Source organism: Mirounga leonina, unplaced genomic scaffold (assembly GCF_011800145.1).
Source record: "Mirounga leonina isolate KUSES-001 unplaced genomic scaffold, KU_Mleo_1.0 Mir_174, whole genome shotgun sequence".
Lineage (NCBI taxonomy): Eukaryota > Metazoa > Chordata > Mammalia > Carnivora > Phocidae > Mirounga > Mirounga leonina.
Genome location: NW_023270451.1, coordinates 71,411,852 through 71,434,331, shown reverse-complemented (window position 1 = coordinate 71,434,331; position 22,480 = coordinate 71,411,852). Strand labels below are relative to the sequence as shown.

General features: G+C 38.8%; 1 protein-coding gene across 1 annotated transcript in view; it reads right to left on the bottom strand.

Moving 5' to 3' along the window:
* The window catches only part of EXOC4 (exocyst complex component 4), a 735,341-nt gene that overhangs the window by 641,652 nt on the left and 71,209 nt on the right, over positions 1 to 22,480 (bottom strand). The window contains exons 6-7 of the mRNA XM_035021134.1: positions 18,679 to 18,922; positions 723 to 897 (exon numbers count right to left, since the gene is read on the bottom strand). Of these exons, the coding sequence (XP_034877025.1) occupies positions 723 to 897; positions 18,679 to 18,922 (419 nt within the window). The remainder of the gene's footprint in view (positions 1 to 722; positions 898 to 18,678; positions 18,923 to 22,480) is intronic.

The window sequence follows — 22,480 nt, the reverse complement described above, 5'->3', positions numbered from 1 at the left end:
CTATTTGCCATGCAAGTAATTTCATTCCTACACAGTTATATTTTTCAATTTCCTACATATACTTGATTTTTTTCATATTAGTAGGTACTATCTAACCAAGTCACTTCCATTTGGCTATGTCAAATTTGCTTCAGCTAACTCTTAATCGTATTTCCAATTCTCATCTAGCCAAATCAAATATATTTTCCTAGCACATGGAGAGGAAATATAATAAAATTTCTAAATACCATCTCTGCACCATCATACCAAAGAGTAATAACATTTTCCGATCTTCAACAAATCAAAGTGATACATTTATACCTTACGGTTATTTTCATCTCTCAAAACAAGCTCTTGACCTGTCATTTACCCCCAATATATGCAAGAGACGACTGTAGGAAAATGGTCATAAAACTAAGCTACATGTTTATAAAACACTGTTTAAGAACATTTTAATATTGATTGCCTTAATATATGACTAATTCCAGTGAAGCCAAGTACGTTACAACAGAAAGCCAAATACTGTACATCCTTGATTGCTACATACTGAGAATCTCCTAATTTTAAAGCCTGGCAAAAAAAAGTTAAAAGGTCTTTTTTGAAGATGATAGAAGTTGATGACATCAGCTAGCAACATTGCTTTCTCACTGTTTCTGAGTAAGGGAATATTTTAGGTGGCAGATTTTTCATCCCAACCTGTTATTCCAAAGCAAGATGGCACCGTATTTGTAAAAGGACCTCACCTGCAGAACATCTTGGATCTTCACCCACACGTCCGCCATATCGTACAATTTGATGTCTTCCTGCTGAGTAAGGGGAGCCACAACTGTGTCCTGCAGGTACCCCAGGACCACGGAGTGTGCAGTGGCTACAGCATTAAACTTGTCAAAGAGCAACTCCAGCAGTTCTAGAAGCAACCTGGTGAAAAAACAGATAATATTTACATCCACACACGCACGCACACGAAGATGGCTTACAATGGCCTGCACGAAAACCATCAACCATGGAAACAGTGCATCAGATTTCCACAGATTGATATCCAACAGTTGTATGATCGAAGCAACTTTTGAAGTCTAAAGCTCAGTTTCCTCTGCTATAAAATGGAGATGATGCAAGAATTTAAAAACCAGCTGTAACATCCCTAAACCAGCAGTAACAGCTCATGTTTCCTTTTTATCAAATTTCAGCGATCACCACACTACTACTCTGTATTCACATAGGCAGTTTCTCCGAGAAATTCAGGCAATTTTTCAGACAACAGTTCTGATGTTACACAGAACATGCTATTTCCCAGCAATAAATTGGGCACTTTGGTAAGGATGCTAATCCTTTTAGTCATGGAAAGCTGTGCCTACCATTCAGATGTATGGCCTAAGTTGCCTGAAAAAAAATACACACCTGCCAAGCAATCTGACTTTCACCACAGGAAACAGCTTAGGCATCTGCATTATCTCATTTTTCATAGTGAGAGATGCTGGACACATATTATTTCATCAATTTTATATACTCAAGGACACTAAATGAGGTTGCACGGCAGCTGAGCCTAGAACAAAAGTTGATTTCCATGTCGATGCATTTAACCACGTACCTCTTGCTATAGCTCTAGAATGTAAATGTGTTTTCAGAGATAGCTCGAAGCTTTATGTCAGAAATTCCAAGTAATTCCTCTATCACTGAACCTTACAGCTTCACTGATCACCTAGGCTTGGAATCATTCTTTCCTCCTCTGAACTTGTATTTTATCCCACTTGTTAGGTACTTACGTGTGGCTCATATATGTAACTCAATAAATGTGGGTCACAGGTATTTACATAGAGATGTTTTGCCTCCCTTCTTCAGTATTAGTCTTTCAGTGTGGGAAACTGCTTTATACATCTCTGTATACTTAGGAGCATTTAAAACATGATCAGCAAATATTTGCTGAATTTAATGTGTATACCATGAATGAGTCTAGAAAATTCTGGAATGTGACCTTTATTGTGTATTGTGTATTGTGGGCTCTCAGTTCAGAGTTCCTAAGTAGACTCACAAACCAACCTGAAAAGTAGAAAAGGAAAGCAAAAGAGCTTGTCAGCAATGTCAATTAACAAGATTTTATTACCATAAATAAGAGGTTATAACTACAATTTCATCAAAATGTATAGCCTATTATCTATTCCTATGGCTACTTTACTGCCCAATTACTATAATTAATGTGCCAGTGTGACAGCCAATAACTATCTTATGATAAAACCCTAATATGTGTTTGACATTTTAATTCAGATGAGACAGAATCAATAAAAATTTATGTAGTACTCCCAGTTTAGAACACACATAATCCAGAAATTAAACATTGTATTTGTAAATAGGAGCCATTCTACTTTTGGAATGATGGTTGGGTTTTTTTAATCTTTTAAAGGTAAAATCATATTTATACTCACATATACCTAAAACAATTCTTTCTCATCTGTGTTACAGGAGAAATTCTCAAATATCAGCAGAGGGTACAGAGGAAGATGTGTCTAACGTTAACAGCCAAAACAATTAATTCAACGTAGGGAAATGATCTATATAAAACTGGTATCTGGCATCATACAGAGTAAATTCCTGATTAAGTGAAGGTTCTACTTTTCAAATAAAGATTTAAGTTAAGTATGTAAGCCTTATGGTTCCCAAATATCGATCCACAGACCACAGGGTATTTTTCAGGGATAGACAGCAGAATAAGAAGAATAGGAACATACATCAGCTTTTCACAAAAGTAAATTCATTTGGTATTTTTGGCACTCTCTTGATAGGAATATCTCATTTTCTATCACGATGGCAATTACATTGCCAAATGTCCTTACTTGACAAAACTAAAAATAACCTTATACTATATGCTAACACTTCTTGAAATCTTATTGATCCAAGACATCCAGAAGCCTGAGGCACACTGGTGTCCAACTGCCCAATGGCATGAAGCTCCAGGTACAGGCCTGCAAACCAGCAATGAAGCAGAAAACACTGGAAAAGAAGTGGCTCCTCTGAATGGAGGGGTGCTGCTGTCTGATCATCTCCAGGACCACCAAGCTCCATGACTGCACACCCTGATGGCCACTCAAGGACAAGAGCAGTTCAGCAACCAGGGGCAGTGCTCTACTTAGAAAAGAGATGGATCAGGGAATTGAGGTTTAGGATGAGATTCGTGGTAACTATTAACATCATGAAAACAGCAATCCTTTGATAAAATGCTGACACATTGCCAGTTTCCCTCAGTCCCGAACGATCAAGGCCAAGACAGACCTGTTGTCGTATGACCATCACAGCCGTAAGAGAGGCCACACAGGGAAGAAAGAAGGGAGAAGAAACAGGCTGAAAGTGGAGAGAGTCAGGCTGCAGCTCTACCTACATTTGAAACATCGACCCATTTCAAAGACAGGGACACTCTCCTTTGCCTTACCACACAGCACAAGCATGGCAATATAAATAAAAGCCACAGTTCTTACAGCAAAATTAAAGACTTCTGTGCTGCAGACGATACCATCAAGAAAGTGAAAAGACGGGGCACCTGGGTGGCTCAGTCGTTGGGCATCTGCCTTCGGCTTGGGTCATGATCCCAGGGTCCTGGGATCGAGCCCCACACGGGGCTCCCTGCTCAGCGGGAGGCCTGCTTCTCCCTCTCCCACTCCCCCTGCTTGTGTCCCCTCTCTTGCGGTCTCTCTCTCTGTCAAATAAATAAATAAAAAGAAAAAAGAAAAAAAAAAAAGAAAGTGAAAAGACAGACCACAAAATGGGTGAAAATATTTGAAAATCATTTATCTAACAAAGGATTTGTATCTAGCCTATCTAAAGATTTCTTACAACTCATAATAAAAAGATGAATAACCAAATTTTAAGACGGATAAAGGTTTTGAAAATATTTCTCCAAAGAAGATATATGAATAACCAACAGGCAAACAAAAGACATGCAACATCAGAGAAATTCAAGGCAAAACCACAAGATACCATTTCAGCCCATCGGGATGGCTGTATTCAAATAGGCAAGCGATAAAAGGTGTTGTTGGGGATGTTGAGAAAAACTGGAACTCTCAGTACAGTACTGGTGGGGATGTAAAATGGTACAGCTGCTCTGGAAACCGCTTCGGCAGTTTTTTTAAAACATGAAACATAGAGTTACCGTAGGAATCCAGGAATGCTACTCCTAGATATGTCCCCAAGAAAAATGAAAATGTATGTGTGCACAGAAACTTGTACACAGATGCTCATGGCAGCATTATTCCTAAGAATAAAATATTACAATAGCAAAGGTGTAAAAATGGAAATAATCCAAATGTCATTAACTCATCAATGGACAAACATAATGTTGTATAATTGTACAACAGATTATTATTTATGGCTATCAAAGGGAATGAAGTGCTGGGACACGCTACAACATGGATGAACCTTGAAAATGTGCTACATAAGAAAAGTCACAGAAGAATACATATTTTATGACTCTATTTATATAAGATACCCAGAACAGGCAAATTATAAAGAAAGAAAATATATCCGTAGTTACTTAAGTGAGTGGGAATTGACTACTAATGCACATGGGGTTTAATCGGGGGGGGGGGGACAAAAATATTCTGGAACTAGACAGTGATGCTGGTTGCACAACCCTGTGGATACACTACAAACCACTGAATTGTACACTTTCAATGGATGAACTGTGTAGTATGTGAATTGTATCTCAGTATGTCTGTTTTAAAAAGAAACCCATCAGCTATGGCATTGAGTGAGGACAGCAGGGCCCAACACCTCCCCTGTAGTGAGAACATATAAAACAGTGAAAAAGGAAACTCATGTCTCAAAAAGTGAAGTATTATGAAAGCGGATTCTTTTGGAGTCTTACTACAGGAGGACATGAGCTTTTCTCTTTTGGTCGACTCCTTTTGGTTTGTTCTTTCCACTAATATAAGTAACTTGTAAGAAATCAAGATTCACGTGCTTTCAGAGCATCAATAATTCCTATGTTTTTTAATAAAAAAAAAGTCTCAACTTCTCTAAGTGTTCCCATCCATAAAAACAAAGTATTAATTAATACCTGCTCTAGGGGTCTCACTGAACTGCTGGAAGGAGCACAGCAGAAAATGGACAGAACCAGGTAGAGGGAAGAGAGTTCAGGGCCCCTCTGTCTGGGTTTCTGGCTTGAGCAACTCTGAAGATGATGGTTATCTTTCCTGAGAGTGAGAGCATTCAAATGAAGGCAGAAATTTGGAAGGAGAGATGTTGGGTTTACATCTGGTTACATTTAAGGTGTTATTTATTTAAGCACTTGGATATGCAAATCTGGAGCTCAGGGGAGAGACTGACACTGGAAAGAAATTTTTAAGAATGATAAATATTTGAGAGGAGGAGATCACTCAGGGATAATATGCAGAGTAAGTAAGGCAAGCAAGGTCCACAGCCAACTCTTCCCAAAAGAGCAGCATTGAAAAGATGGTTAGGAAGTAGCTAGGGAGGAAGAATGAAGCCAGGAAAGAAAATTGTAGAAGACAAAGGAGAAGAGAATATCCACAGTCAAGGCTACGCTGAGGTCAGAGAAGATAAGACGGAGAATCGTACAACTCACAGGTCCCAGTGACCTTGACCAGAGGATTTCAGAGGAGCACTGGAAGCTGACCCCTCCACAGTAGGATGAGGAGTGAATGGCTAATAAGGAAAAAGAAACGAAAGTCAAAACACACACTTTGCAAAGGCACACCATATGCACTCCTTAAAAAAGAAAAAGTAAGACAACTCTCTCCTGAAGCATCAAAGAATAAGAGAGATTGGGAATCACTCACATAAATAGAACATAAATCCACACTAGTCTGGCCCAATTTAGAGCCACCAGAAATCAACTGAAACAAGATGAATATTCACAGACACTCGCCAATTGCCCACACGACACTAGATTGAGAAAACAAGTGTCTGCCTTCAGCTGCAGACATACTCAGGGTCACCCAAACACACAAAGCCCTGCTAAAGTTGTTCCCTACTCCCACCACAAAATTTAAATAAATAAAAGAAATAAAACATTCCATTGCAGTTAACTCAGCCACTTAAATCATTTTAGGCTCAAGGTTTTCACCACTGATCTAAAAGACAAAAGAGCAGACAGAATTAATAAAGGACTAGAGACTCCTTAAACGGAACTCAACAAAAGGTCTCATATACAAAGAAGCCTAAGAACCTCAGAGATTAAAATTTCAACTAATTGCCATTTCTGTCCTTCAGAAAAGAAGAACACACATTCTCTCTCTCACATGTACCACAGAGATTATTTCTAGAGCCACAAAAGAGTATGCACGAACAGCAACCCAGCATCACAGCTGGTAAAGGGAAATAGTAATCCTGGGATGGCCAGACAGTATGTATGCCGTTGAGGACCACAGACTTGAAGTCAGCTCTCCGCCGCACATCATGGGGCCTTCGAGACGTCATGAGGACATTCCAGATCGCAGGTTCCTCAGACACAAACTTCTTCAAACACGGTTTCCTAATCACAGGTGGTGAGATATACATGCCAAAATGTGATAGAAGTATACTAAAAAAGCAAACCTGAAACAACAGTAAATTGTTTTCTGTACCTTTAACAGTTACCATGTGGAAGAGGCGAGGCGGAGAGACCCAGGAGATGTGCCGGATCTCTGCATGGCCCAGCTGCATCTCTGTCCTTCCTTCAGCTCCGTTAGTAAGATATACCAGCTTGTACTCCGTAAGATATAGCAGCATCATTCCAGTAAAACTCCCGCTTCGATTTAGTTGGATCTGGCCTCCGAAGGAGGCCTAACTCACAGAGTAAGGGCGAATTCCTTCATTCCTCTGGGATTCCATACTCCCTCCAAAAACAGACGCTCACAATGGACACAGTGTAGTGACAAAACAGTGACATACATGGCCTCCTGGGCCAGAAAGGAAGGGCAGAGCCCTTAGTTTATGCCTCCTTGTAATACACATCTCTTCCAACACAAGGCCCAACGCTCAGAATGGAGAAAACAGTCAAATTTCATGGGTGCCTGAGTTCATGAGTCAAAGAATGAGCAATGTAGGGTGGCGGCAATATTAGAAGTCTAGGATCAGAGACACTGACCTGGGGTCCTCAGCATGGGGCTGGTAGCTAAAGCTGGCATAATGAAAGAGAGCTCTGAAACAGGAGAGCTGAAGTAGGAGGGGAAAGAGGACGATGACAACAGTGACAAGGACTGTAACAAAGACCACTATGCCAAACACAGCCACACTGATTCTATGCCAGACATTGTGGGAAGTGCTTTACTTCAATTATCTCATTTAAACCTTTGGACAACCCTATGAGGAAGGGACTGCTTTTATCCTCATTTTATAGACAATGAAACTACAACGCAGATAAGGTTCAAAGAAAGGCCTCAATTTTAGAGGATGTTCCTTTTAAGGGGTATTAGAAAAAAAGGAAGTCGTTTTTAAAAAGAGGCCAGGGGTGCCTGAGTGGCTCAGTTGCTTAAGCCTTCAACTCTGGATTTCAGCTCCAGTCATGATCTCAGGGTCGTGAGATGGAGCCCTGCGTTGGGCTCCTCACTTAGCAGGAAGTCTGCTTCAGATCCTCTCTCCCTCCCCCTCCGCATGCTCTAAGGAAAGGAAAAAAAAGGAAAAAGGAAAAAGGAAAAAGGAAAGGATAGGAAAGGATAGGAAAGGAAAGGAAAGGAAAAAGGAAAGGAAAGGAAAAAGGAAAGGAAAGGAGGGGGGGAGAGAGAGAGAGAGAGGAAGGAAGGAAGGGAGGGAGGGAGGGAGGGAGGGAGGAAAAAAAGAGGCCAAAGAGATATCAGTACTGTACAATGCCAAGGGAACCAAGGCTGGAAAAAGTGTCAATAGAACTGTCTATACGGACTCTACCTTCTCACCGTAAACTAGTTTTTACCCCTGGTAAATAAAACAAGAACACAGAAGTGTCAAGTTGAAGAAAGTGTTTGTTCTTTAAACATACATCCAATTACCTGGCAGGTTTTGGAAACAGCCCTCTTATAAGTAAAATGTTACTTATTTCCCAGATCCTCTACTAACTTCCCACTTGCAGCTACACCTGTCTGTCTCGTCCTCAAGAAACGTTAAGAAGAAAATGTGAAGGAAGCATTACAAGGGGACAAGGAGTATCTCGGTATAAAGCTGTATCACCAAGCTGTGAAAAATGTTCAATATTTAAGGTGAGATACAACTATCTGAATCTAAATTTAACATCCAGGGAACCTTGAATTAGTCATTTGGCTGGAAAACTCATGTTTGCAGCCAAGGAGCTGCCTTACTTGGTCACGAAGCAGAGACACACACGAGGTAGAAAATCAGTTCCGTTCCGTTCTACTACTTCCTATCTGCAGTCTCAGCAGAGACTTTAATATCAGGATTCTGCATTTTCCCAATGACAGACAAAGGCAAAAACCACAGACTATTTATTTCCCTACCACTAAGAGATAAGAAAACACTGACCTCCGAGCTTGGGTCTTATGTGAAAAATTAAAGGAAACTGATCATCAATTATTTCGTATCAAGATGGTCTTCGTTTTACATGTCTCCACCTCACATACACGGTTTCCTAATAAGCTTGGCTGAGCGAGTATTTTCCATTTCAAACAGGACAGAGATCCCATTTAATCTTCAGGGTTATCTAATACCTACTCTTAAAGAGGTAGAGATAAAAGAAGTTACTATTTGAGGAATGCTGACTAATTCTCCATCTGCACGATGAAAAGAACAGGAAAAAACTATTAGCAACGTAGAAAGAAACAGAGCAAAAATAAAAAGCACACTGTAGTGGGCCCTGGCGCTGGGAGCTTTTGTCCTGTGTCGCTTCCCCACTTATAAGTCAGCCTCTCATGCTCAGTGCCTGAATTCCCGGTAGATGACCCCAGTGAATTAATTCTAACGTATGTCAAACTAGTGACTAAAATTAGAAAACAGACCCAGGGGCGCCTGGGTGGCTCAGTCATTAAGCATCTGCCTTCAGCTCAGGTCATGATCCCAGGGTCCCGGGATCAAGTCCCACATCGGGCTCCCTGCTCGGCAGGAAGCCTGCTTCTCCCTCTCCCACTCCCCCTGCTTGTGTTCCTGCTCTCGCTATCTCTCTCTCTGTCAAATAAATAAAATCTTTGGAAAAAAAGAAAACAGACCCAGGCCTTCTTCCTCTTAATTAAAGTATTAGCATCATTCTTTGAAAAGCCTTTCCCAGGATAACCTCCTCAATAGAAGGTGCTGGGAATACTGGAAGCCACATGGAGAAGAGTGAAGCTAGATCATGATCTCACACCATACACCAAAGTCAACTCTAAGTGGGGTAAAGACTCGACTGTAGACCTGAAACCACAAAACTCTGAGAAGAAAATATAGGTAAGCTCCTTGACATCAGCCTTGGCAATGATTTTTTGGATTTGACACCAAAAGCAAATACAGAAAAAGTAAAACAAACAATTGGGACTACATCAAATTAAAAAGCTTCAGCACAGCAAAGGAAACCACCAAAAAAATGAGAAGCAACCCACAGAACAGAACAAAATATCTGCAAATGATAGGGGCGCCTGGGTGGCTCAGTCAGCTATGCGTCTGCCTTCGGCTCAGATCATGATCTCGTGGTCCTGGGCTCGGGCCCCAAGTTGGGAACCCCCACTCAGCAGGGAGTCTGCTTCGTCCTCTGCCCCTCTGCCCGCTCATGCACGCAGGCACGCTCTCGTTCTCTCTCAAATGAATAAAATCTTTAAAAAATATATTTGCAAACAATATATCTGATAAAGAATTAATATGTAAACTATATAAAGAATTCATACAACTCAGGAACAACACCAAAAAGGCACATACAAACAATCCAATTTAAAAACAGGCAGAGAACTAAATAAGACATTTTTCCAAAGAAGATACACAAATAACCAAAAGGTACACAAAATGGTGCTTAGCATCACTCATCATCAGGGAAATGCAAATCAAAACCAAAATGAGATACCACCTCACACCTGGTAGAATGCCAATCATCAAACAACAACAGAAAAACAAATATTGGCAAGGACAAGGAGAAAAGGGAATCCTTGTGCCCTATTGGTTGGCAATGTTAACTGGTGGAGCCCCTATGAAAAATAGTATGGGGGGTTCCTCAACAAATTAAAAATGCAACTACCATATGATCCAGCAATCCCACATCTGGGTATATATCCCAAAGGAAATGAAAACAGGATCTCAAAAAGACGTTTGAGCTCTCATGTTTGTTGCAGCATTGCTCACAACAGCTAAAATGGGAAAACAACTTAAGTGTCCATCAATGAAAAAATGGATAAAAAAGATGTGGTATGCATGTGTGTGTATATGAATGCGTATACATACACATATGTATATGTACGTACAATGAAATATGACTTAGCCATGAGAAAGAGGGATATCCTGTCATTTGTGACAACATGGATGAAACTTGAGGGTATCAGGATAAGGGAAGTAAGTTCAGCAAATACTGTATGTTCTCACATACAAGGAATCTAAAAAAGCCAAACTCAAAGAAACAGACTAGAATGATGGTTGCCAGGGGCTGGGGGTGGAGAAAGTGGGGAGTTGGTCAAACGGTACCAACTTGTAGCTGTAAGATGAGTAAATTCTGGGTAGCCAATGTACACATGGTGAGTATAGTTAATATCATATTAGAGACTTGAAAGCTGCTAAGAGTAGATCTTAAGTTCTCACCACAAAAAAGAAATGGTAATTAATTGATGTGATGCAGTTGTTAGCTAATGCTATGGCGGTAATCATTTTTGAAATATATAAGGATGTCCTATCAACATGTTCTACCCCTTAAATTTATGCAATGTTGTACGTCAATTATACCTCACTGAAGCTAGGGGGAAAACGCCTCTCCCCCATTCCAAAATAATATTTCATCATTAGTGGAACATGAGAAAAATTATCCATAAATCCCTTTCTCAGAGATAACCAAAGATGTTAAATGTGTATTTTTAGTACAAGAATGTGCCAGGTCCCTAGGGGAATTGCTTGGGTATCTAAGTCATCAGTTTAATTCTCAGGTGAGCTAATTAAGATCCATTTACTCTGTGGTTGCTGATCACATTTCTTTTTTTTTTTTTTTAATATTTTATTTATTCATATATCAGAGAGAAAGAAAGAGAGAGAGCACAAGCAGGGGGAGCAGCAGAGGGAGAGGGAGACGCAGGCTCTCGGCTGAGCAGGGAGCCCAATGCGGGACTCGATCCCGGGACCGTGGGATCATGACCTGAGCTGAAAGCAGATGCTTAACTGGCTGAGCCACCCAGGCATCCCGCTGATCACACTTCTTAACGTGTCCAGCCATCTCTGAGAGGCCTGTCATTGATCACAATGGGGGGTTTGGGTGGGAGAACAGATACGTCAGTACAAATAATGCCTTTCTCTGGTGGAGAAACAAAATCAGGCCCAGGAAAAGGAATTAGGAGCGTCATCTTTATAGAAGACAGAAGGCAAACTTATATGATGGAAAGAGACTACTTCCACTCTTAATTCCACCACCACCAAGCTTTGTGAACTGTCAAATTATTTCGGCTTTCACATTTCCCTGAGTACATCTGGGATTAAGATTAAATGCCCCTACCTGTGATGAGGCAAATAGTGAGGCTCACTCAGGTGAGATACCAGATGACCGCTCTGCAAAGCATAAATACTACAAAAGTAGAAAACTCTGCGATGTCTGTGATGATACAAAGAATGTGTCAAACTTTGACATGCATGAGAATTACCTAAGGCATAGACCCCTGCAGGCACTGCACCCAGAGATTCTAATTTAATCACTCCTCCATTTCTAACTTCCAAAGAGCATTGGTGCTGCTGATCTTTAGACCCCACTCCTGTAAGCGGTGCAGAGATTTTTTTTAAAATTCACTTCCTCTTATTAAAAAATTATCTTCTTAGCATCTTTTTCTTATTCATTCATTAAACTTCCTGGGCATTTAATACGTGCCCAGCCCTAGATCAGGCTGCAAAAACACAGTTAAACCCCCTCTTGCAAACTCATAGTCCAGTCTGATTAGAGACCATAATAATGAAATGGGCCAGGAGTTAGACAAGGCCCTAAGGTACGAAATACAGCCTAAGATACACATGATGATGCTTTAATCCCATCTGATATGACCCTAAACATCAGCAAGGGAAGACTGTCACTTGACACAAGTGTTTTGTGTTTTTGCAATGGAAGACCTAATGTCAGTTTGAATATGGAATACCTTTCGTCTAACACCAACAAGTGCACAGAAAATAAGACCTAAGGCAGCTACCACTATTTGCCAAATAGAGAAGGGGGCCCCGATGTAGCATGAAGGCTCACACCTAATTGTTATCAATACACCATGAAATAGATTTTAATCTGCCATTCCTTTAACTCGTATGATCTCTAACTCGAACCTGCAATAGCATGCAAAACAAGAGAATTCAAAAGCAGGTTTTGTTGGGTTTTTTTTTTTTTCACCCTGACAAATGTAAATAAAGATTTAAGCAATCTAATATTAAGACCTGTCCCATTTAGCCAAACACCCTTTCTCTGAAGACTATAACTCAAGAACAATACACAGTCACAAAGACAGCTGTCCAATTTCATGCTTACAAAAGAGTAAAGAACATTACTAACATTACTAATTCACCTGATATGTTATGAAGCTATTACCAATTTATTTATTAAGCCTTACTAGAACATACATAGATTTGGAACCAGTACTACCTTCCATGGTAATAAATTTTATGTTTTAGTTAACAATTGGTATATTAAGTCCCACATGTAAAGAATTAACTCCTTTCATTTGTTCTAAAAATATTGCAAAAAAGCTGCAGGGGATATGTTCTAGTTGAAGAACAGTGGAATTTCTTCTGTAAGTCGTTGGTTCATCCTATTCACACCCTTCAGTATTTAACAGCTGAGTATATTTAAAGCATGTTCTCACTGATATGTGTAATCAAAAGTAGAGATTTAATCAAATGATATCATAATCACTGAAGTTAAATTTACTTGCTTCCCGCTTGCTTTGATTCGAATTAACTACTCATCTAAATTACATCAAGGCCCTCCCTGATTCCAAGCATGTCCAGGCGCTACATGCAGTGCTTGGGAATGGCTACAAGAAGCCACGAGGACAAATGCTTGACCTTGCTTCAAAGCTGCTCTTAAATGACTTTTCTGTCCAATAAAATGACCAATCCCACAAAATCCTACATTTCAGAGACTTAGGAGAAGAGTAACTAATAGAAAAAGGAAAAAATGAAAGGAAATGCTACTTATTTGAAAAAGACTCATATGCCTGACTCTAGCCACAGGTCTAAAAAAAACCCATGAGAAGTGTTTCATTTATTTGTCTTTTCACAGACACTGCATTTGTACTACAAAACTAATCTTGGGGACTAAGCCTTTAGACTTCCTCATAGACAGAACCACTTTCTAAGAATACCCTATTATATCAGTATGCCCTCATTCCAAGTTCTGGACTCAGAGTTTCAAAAATATTCTTAAAAGTGTTTTTTTTTGTTTGTTTGTTTGTTTTTACTTTTAAAGCAGTAATTCAATCATTTCTACAAACCTACCAGCCAAAAAAAAAAGTTTTAGGAAATGAGGCAAATATCAACCTTGAAAAAAAAACCCATGACTATAAAGTAAATGATTCAGCGTTAGAATTATTCAGCAAGCATTCAGCTAACACTGACGATCAATTACATGGCAGATACATAGGAGGCAGAAATGAAAGGGGCATACAGCCCATTATAATACAGTTCAGTAAGTGTTACATCTGTTTAAAAGTGGTGTGTCCACTCCTTCAGATTCCAGATGTATCAAAGATATAAATATTAAAAATGGGACTATATAAATACAAGAAAAAAGTTGAGAAATTTTATGTATAGTCTAAGAGTAAGGAAGACCTAAGTTTGACACAAAACTCAGAAGCTATGAAAGAAAGCTTGATAATACAGCCTCATAAAAACAAAAACTGTAATATATAATAATAATGCCTACATGGCCAGACATCTTAACAAAGTCTCCCATCCAAGTACTAAGCAAGCCCAACCCTGCTTACTAGCTTCTAGGATCAGACGAGATTGAGCGCGTTCGGGGTGGTATGACCGTAGACCATAAACAAAGTCAAAAGAGAAAAAGTGAGGGGAAATTATAAAATAAATCCCAAAGAACTAATTTTCTTAATAGATAAAGAGTTCCTACAAATCAATTAAAAAAAAAAAAAAACCATACCAGAAAAGTAGATAGTTAACTGAAAGGAAATAAACATTACCTGTATTATTGAAAATTTCAAATTTTAAAAAGGAAAAAGAATAGCATAATAAACTAATATACTTATTGAAAAGTTCTTTGATTAATGCCTTTCTTCCTCTCTGGACTTTAAACTCTCTAAGGACAGGGACTATGCCTTATTTCTTTGGCGTTTCAGCCCAGTGTCTGGTCCATGGTAGATATTCAACATATCTGAGAATTCATTCTTTCACTCAACAAATATTGGGTCAGGTGGGCACTGTGCTACATTCTGGAGATAGGGTGCTGAGCAAGGCAAACTCATTCACTTTCAAGGCTTCCATTCTAAGAGCAGTTAGAAGAAGATAACCAAACACACACATATATCATAGAAAGTAATCTAATGGTCAAGACCCTGTTGGTCTCCAAACAGGTATTAATTACATTTTTCCACACTGTTACCCCCATTAGGCATTTTCATTTTCAATGATTTCTTCTATTAAAATAACTTTGGTATTTGAATTCTTAAATAATGAATTTATTTTTCACTAGACCTTAATAACAGTTACAAAATAGAAAGGGAGGAAAAATCTACATTATCCAAACACAACGACTTTTGGCATTAAAGCATATTTCTTTCTTGTGTTTTCCACAAATCTTTAATATCCCAGTGGGCACCGAACATGTAATGTTCTCTGCCTTTTAGATCAGACACTTAATCTTCCGTCATTCCTAACCAAGATGAAGAAACGTGGCAAAATGATCTCTTTCCAAAAGGAAAAAGGGTTTCCATAGCAGCCATGGTTTCAACTCATTCAATCCCTTCTGCCCTTTTCAAGACCAGCATTTTTACCAAAGCTGAGCAGCCCTCCAGCACCTCCCCCTTGCAGTGATTTGCTGCCTCTACATTTAAAGGGGCCCATTTTCAAATAGATGGAAGAGGTGCCTCCCACCTGCCAATCACTGTCTTTTCTCATGTCTTTCTCTCCTCCATATTCTTGATACTGCACCTGGAGAGGATTTTATTTCTCTTACCTCTTCCTCGTGCTTTTCCTATTTGTTAATTATTAAAGAACTTCTTCCAGCTTCTTGGAACAAAAATTGCTATGAAGTGCTCATGAGCTAGATTTTGGGAAAGAAGCAGTCATTAGGCACTAGGAGATGAAGAAATTGGTAAAGAGCTGCCCAGAGTGCGGACCACATGAGCCATCTGAAACTGAAAACACTGCCTGTCTTCCTGAGGAAATTATGGGTAGCAGGAGGTTATGGGAGATTAGTAAAGCACATGTTGCTCTCAAGTTTATCCTGAGTTGGCAACAGTATTTGAATATTTTTCTTTAATAGTAAGCAGAGGTTTATAGACACTTCACAGATTATGAATGAAAAGAAAGACTATCTCTCCTATAGACAACAGATAGTTGGGAGCCGGGGGAGTGGGGGGGGGGGGGGGCGATGTCAAAATAAGTGGGTCACCAAAGTGATTTTTGAAAACTGGCTGTGAGAGTATTCTGGCTCTGCAGGAAGTGAAGCATGACAATTTACTAGCCTGGTTCCTTCTTTTCTAGCAAAAGAGCACACCACATTAATTCTCTTTACATAAGGACAAATGAAAACAGGCTTGCAATGCATCACAACCAGAATATACTTAATAAGATGATGTTGAACAATGAAACTTTTAAGGAAAGTTACAGTACTGGTGTCTTGCCTCAGAGTAGCATTTACATGCTAATGATTTAGAAGAGGTTATTTCACTGGGGGGTGAGGGAAAGAATGTGCATATTGGGGAAAAAAAGGATTTATAGTTCTTTTTGCCTACACTCCAACTTTAAGAAAAACAGATTCTTGTATTTCAGCATAAGATTCCTTGAGTGGTAAATAATATGAAGTATTATGACTTGACTTCTTTCTAAAATAAATGCCACTAACACATCCCAGTACAGTTTGATGAACACAAAATACCATGCAAGCTTCAAGGGATAATCTGACAATATCCCTTCTAAAATTTTTAGCCTCTAGAAGCAACAATGCCAATCACTTTTGAGTGACATTTCCAAGGTCATTAATTTGTGAGTTTTAAGGCATGTGAAAGCACAGTGCCACCACAGACTAGCTCAAAATTATCAGTCATTTGGAATCACAGCCCGAGACTTTAAGCTTTGATCTTCAAGAAGAGTGGTTCACCCCAAATATTTGCTTTCTCTGGACTCCTTCATCTGTTAATAGTTTGGGCCCAATTTTTCAGATTTGTACATTTTATAAAATGGGATCATGTTATACACATGAAACCAAGAGAAGCAGCATGTTCACTTGCCAGTGTCCAATATATCCTTCCTACAAAAGCTCTAAATACTGACAACAACAAAAAAAACTTAAAGAGTGGGGGAAAAACCCTTCTGCTAACTCATTCCTCACAGAGAAACATTTATTATTTCCTGGGGCAGTATGCTGAATTTCTGCTTCTACAGCTGTAATTTCCAGTTGTGAATTCTGGAAGGGGCTCAGGGAGCAGAAGAGGAAGGAGTCAAAATCCTATGAAAGACACATTGCTTTTAAGGGTACTGTAATGAGATTTGCAGAAAAGTTATTGATCCGTGCCCTTTAGTTTTATTTCCAATATACACTATAGTCATGTTATTTCCCTATGAAAGTTCAGTGTATTCACCTAGGGACTTGCAGCACAGGGCAAATAGCAAGCCAGAATTCTGGAGTGTTCATTAGTAAGGAGGCAAAAGGTCTTCACGGAAATCCAGGCACCAGGCAAAGAAAGAAGAAAAGCAAAGTTCAATTTAGAACCATTCCCCAGCCTCTCTGGATCACAATGTGAGTGATCAAAGAACATGGAAGTTCAGGAAGGAAGCAAGAATAAATAAACATGTGTGTTCATATATACGTAGGCATGTAATAGTTCTTAGTGGCGCTACTCTACTAAACTCTAATCATGACCTCACCTGGTGCAAGCAATCCTCTAAGATAGGATTATTTTCTTCAGATTATAGAGCTGGCATTCAAAATCAGGTCTGCTTGACTCCAAAACCCATCAAAACATGTGCTTTGAAATGATCTATGGCAGGAGATGGGTGGAAGATGGTTTCTTCACCAACTGCATTTTTTTTTTAAACACTACTTGTTTGAGAGAAAGAGAGAGACCTAGAGAGAGTGAGGGGAAGGGCAGAGGGAGAGACCCCTCAGGCAGACTCCCCGTTGAGTGCAGAGGCCGACACAGGTCTCGATTCCATCACCCATGAAATCACGACCTGAGTCAAAACCAAGAGCCAGACACTCAACCGACTGAGCCACCCAGGTGCCCCATACCAACTGCACTTTTGAATGAAGTTTTCAAGGGAATTAATTTTTGAAGAGTTTTAAAGTATAATCAAAATCAATGTTATTTAGATATATCAAAGAATATAGAAAATACAAATAGAACACATTAATTTTTCCAAAGTATATAAAGTCTGAGGAATTCTAAGTAAGCTATTCTTTCTCCTTAAATTTGTTATTTGCTTTAAAAAAAAAAAAAAAAACTTTTAAGTCCTACGTACAAACAGTAGAATTCCCTTAGCAACAGGTCCACAATATTATGATCCCTTCTACACACTGTCTGGCATCTCCCAGGAACTTACATTATTTGAGCAACTGAGAAGACCTGCTCCACTTTGCCCTCTGTTCTCACATGAAATTGCAGTTTCCACTGGTTTCTTTCCCCCCACCCCACTGTGACAAATCCCTGGTAAACATGGAGGGTTGGGCGGGGGGAACAGCAGAGAAGGGGGTGGGGAGAGAACAGAGACCTGTGTAGAGTATATCTTGGATTTTCTAGAAAAGCCTCAATTTCAAGTATCTTATCCCATGGTCAAGTGATATTAGTCTATTATGCCCGGAACTCTGGTTTGGCAGACATGATCTCTCAGTGTATGAGTCAAGACAGAGTTAGAACTGTAGTACAATTTCAGTTTCCCCTTATAAAACAAGAATTATGAAATCCAAATCCTATTAGCTATTTTAAATAGATAGAGGAATTCCTGAAACCTATTTGCCTTATTGGCAAATATCACCACACATTAAAGAAGAAAGCATAGGACAGAGGAAAGACCATAGAGATGCATTCAACTCCAAGGCCAGCCACTTTTTCTGTGACCTTGAACTAATTACTAGTTTCTGAGCCCCAGTTTCCCTAATTGTAAAATGTAGATACTAATAAGTAGCTCATAAAGTGGTGGTGAGAATTAAATGAGATACTATACATAAATGCCTTGAATATGCTTAGTACTTAATATTCAATAACTACATTTTTTTATTTGAGTATGAACAATATGCTTGAAAACTTCTCAACTATATCAAAAACCAGCTGAATTATGCCTATTCAGCTATTTTCAGCAATCTGAGTTCATATGGGCTCTAGTAGCCCAAGTTCAAGAAATAACATCAACAGAAGTTGTTCACCTATCCCCCATCCTAGAAAACGTAGAATTCTCAAAACAACAAACTGCATGCCCATTTACCTTGGTTGGTTCTCCACAGTGAGGTTCTCTCCCCTCTGATAGCCACTGTCTGCCACCTGGGTTGTAGACCTCTTCACAATTTGCTGTAGCTCCTGCTCCAAGCGTTCTTTGATTGCCTTAACGGTCTCTGGAATCTTCTTCAGTTTGGCCAGTCCCTTGATGAGGATGCCCATAAAAAGGGTGCTGTTCTCCTCTGGATCCGATTCCAAATCCTCCTTGATATCCTGCAGGTTAATCTCCCTTACTGTAAAAAAAAAAAAAAGAAAAAAAAAGAAAAGAAAAAGGTTCCATTACAAGATTCAAAAACAGAATGGGTTGACTAAATGGGATCATAGCTTTGATAACTCCCTTAAAGGAATTAGAGAAGATTTTTCAATTAAATTTGATTAAATTATATTTACATAGTGACTAAGAATCACAAAGTAACACTTATATTCCTCAAATCATATCCATCAGTTAAAATAAGAGGTGGAAGCCATTAAAAACAAGCAAATCACAGAAAGTTTTCCACAGACAGCCACTTCTACAATGAGCCAGTCAGTTCATGACATTTATTAAGCATTCACTGTTGATAAAATGCCATACTTGGGTGCTGCAGGAGAATTCTAAAGAGCCAGACCACAGTCACAAAACTCTTATTTAATAGTTAGAAAAGATAAGTAACTTGATAAAAAGAGGTAAGTTAAACAAGGTAAATTAGTTAAAACAAACGACAAGCAATGAAGAAAAATGAAGAACAGCATGTGCAACGTGAGACAAGACTGAGGAAAAGAGTAATGAAGACTTTTCATAAATACAAAAGAACCACCTTCTACTTTTCTTTAAACACAGGTCTACCATAACATACTCTACTGAAAATAGGTCTTGCTAATCCATGTTAGTTTTCTGAGAAGTAATTTTATATGTCAAAAGTGTCTGTACATCTATAGCCTACAGCTTTCATCACAAGCACCTGATTTTGGAAGAAGACAGCCTAGCACAGTGGTTCTTATCTCCCACTGAGGAGCTGGGGAAAGGCAGGGATGAAGATCTGAGACCTCTGTTATCTACTGAAAACCATAGGCCTTCCCTTCAAACTAATGCACATACACACAAATACGTGCCCCAAAATACCCAAAAATAACTATCTCATTTTAAAAATGGTTGGCTTAAGATAGAATAAAGCAAAAGTGAGTAAAAGGCAGAAGAATGACCAAATTCCTAGGATCTTCTTTGCGACATGGAAGACATTTGATGACGTGGTATTCCATTTAAAAAAGCTTAATACTAGTAAAGTGAGAGTAGAACCAAGGTAGCTTAAGCCTCTGAAGATGACAATTTTGATGGCAAAAAAAAAAAAATCATGCCACTGAATTGTATAATTAAAATGGTTAAAATGGTAAATTTTTCATTATGTATATTTTATCATAATAAAAAATGTTAAAATAAAAAAAAATCAAAAACAAAAGGCACTGATATTTCCAAATGTGACATTCCAAGAATAGACATTTTAGTTACTGGTTTTATTTTATTCATTAAGAACTAGACCCCTCAGGCCATAGAATTCCTCCATCCTGCAAAACAAATCCCAAATCCCAGCAACAAGAAGAGAGAAATACTTAGCAGCCAAGGAGCCATCTAAATTCAGCATGTTAGGGGGTGGGGGGTGTGGGGGGAGAAGCAATGAAGCACAACTATAAGCAGAGCTTCAGGCAGGGAAAAAAGTAATAGAAATTTAACTGAGAGAAAATGATCTTCACAAAAGAGCACATATGAGTCACAAACAGACACAAGCAAAGGGCCACCTGTGTGTCGCAAGCATCTACCGCAAGAGTGATTGGTGAGGAGATAAACATAGTTAAATCCATGAGCCCCTAGATGGTGTGGCATATAGCTACTTATATTTGCACTAATATGATAGACAGCCTATTAAAAAATAACAAATAAAAGCAAGGTATGAATAATAAAATGCCACAGCCCCAAATGGCACATTTGTTTAGAACCTTATCTTTCTGTTTGTCTCCTGAAATCTCCTAGAGCATAAACACTGAACAGATCCAATATTAATTAATTTATATTATCTATTTCACTTACATCAGCTGAAAATTAAAAGGCAATTTAAAAGGATAATATAATCAACCATGAAAACTAGTCCAATAATTTCAAAAACCTGTAAGGTCAGATAGAATTATTGGTGCTTTATAGAAAAAGTCTTGTACAAAAATAATGTAGCTGAAATTCAGTAAGGGCCTCACACCACAATTAGAACAAAATGTACATACTTCCAAACAACTAAACACCAAATCATTCCCTTGTATCTATAATGATATAGTACTCACCGTGCAGGTTTTAGAACATTTTATAATTAGAAATACTGTACTCTCTCACCCAGTTCTCTCTTATCTTTTTGCTCTGAAGATACTTATCAAATGAGGATTTCTTGAACCTTGTTTTGAAGACCGTCACTGGCAGGACAGTGCTAAATATTAAGATTTTCATGTTCTTCCCCATTATTACTACTAAAATCCTATTGGCCCCAATTGTTCCTTATTACATGCATAGACAGGGAAGGAAGGAGGAAGATATGGATGTGGAGGTATACATGCCTAAATGGATATAAATCGTGTCTATGGTTTGAGGCTAAGCATGGATTCATGAAGGTTTAACTAAGACACTTTGGGACTCATGAAACAATTAACTAGATGGTATCTCCAGTCCCTTCAAGCTCCACAATTCCATGATTATATCAACTTAGAGTAAATCTATACATCTCTGGCTCCATGGCCTATAGCTAATTATGTGCACCTAGATTATAGATAGCCCATTTAAAAAAAATAACAGATAAAGTGAAAAATCCATTTAAGCAGGTAAGTGTTCTATAAAAGAAAACTACCTTTTGTTTCCCAGTGAGTACAGGAAGCAACATAGACCAGTCCATAACTGCTTTCTTTTCTTGGTACGTTTGGTAAGAAAATATTAGTAACACACACCATGGCTATATACACACGTCATCAAATCTGCACAAGAACCCTGGTGATACACTTTAACTTTGTCATGAATAAGCTTCATTATTTAACTTAACATTTATGCATGTTAAATTGTAAGAGATAACGGTAGCATTTACCATAGAAACTCCTGGTAAATGTCATGCTTTATACTATGCACGGTAACTAAAGTCTGTAAATATGATATATCTGATTTCGACCTACATACATAACTTCATTTACATGTTGTATTCAAGAACACTATGTCTATATAACAGGAGAACTGTGTCACTATTGAACAGTATTCAATATAAAAGGAGACTTCAAAAAAAATCACCAGGCCTAATTAACCCAATAAAGTACCAAGAGAATTACATATCTACAATGCTGCCCCCACAGACGGGAATCTGGCCTCAGAAGAGTGACAATACTCTCAAATAGAAAATAAGAAAGTGACCACTTAACAATAATTCTGGTCAAAATGGCACTATAAATTCATAGTTGAGATAGCCAATCCCAAAACACAGTTATACACAAAATAGAAACTAAGAAGTTATGAAGAAATAGTCTGGTTCAAAATTGAGAATAACACCTCTGTGGACAAGAAATAGAAAAAAAGGAGTGGAGCCAGAGGATGTGTCCAACGACCTCTGTGTGGAGAAGCAGGCCAAGGCGGGCAAGGTCTAGCCCATGGGGTGTTACAGAGACTTTACATGCAACCACTGGCCAGATGAGCTGACAAATCCCCCACCAAGGGCTACAAGCACAGGACCAAATCAAGCTCTAGACCTACGTATTCTTCTGGCCTCATCAAATCCTTATCTTCCATTCATGTCTCA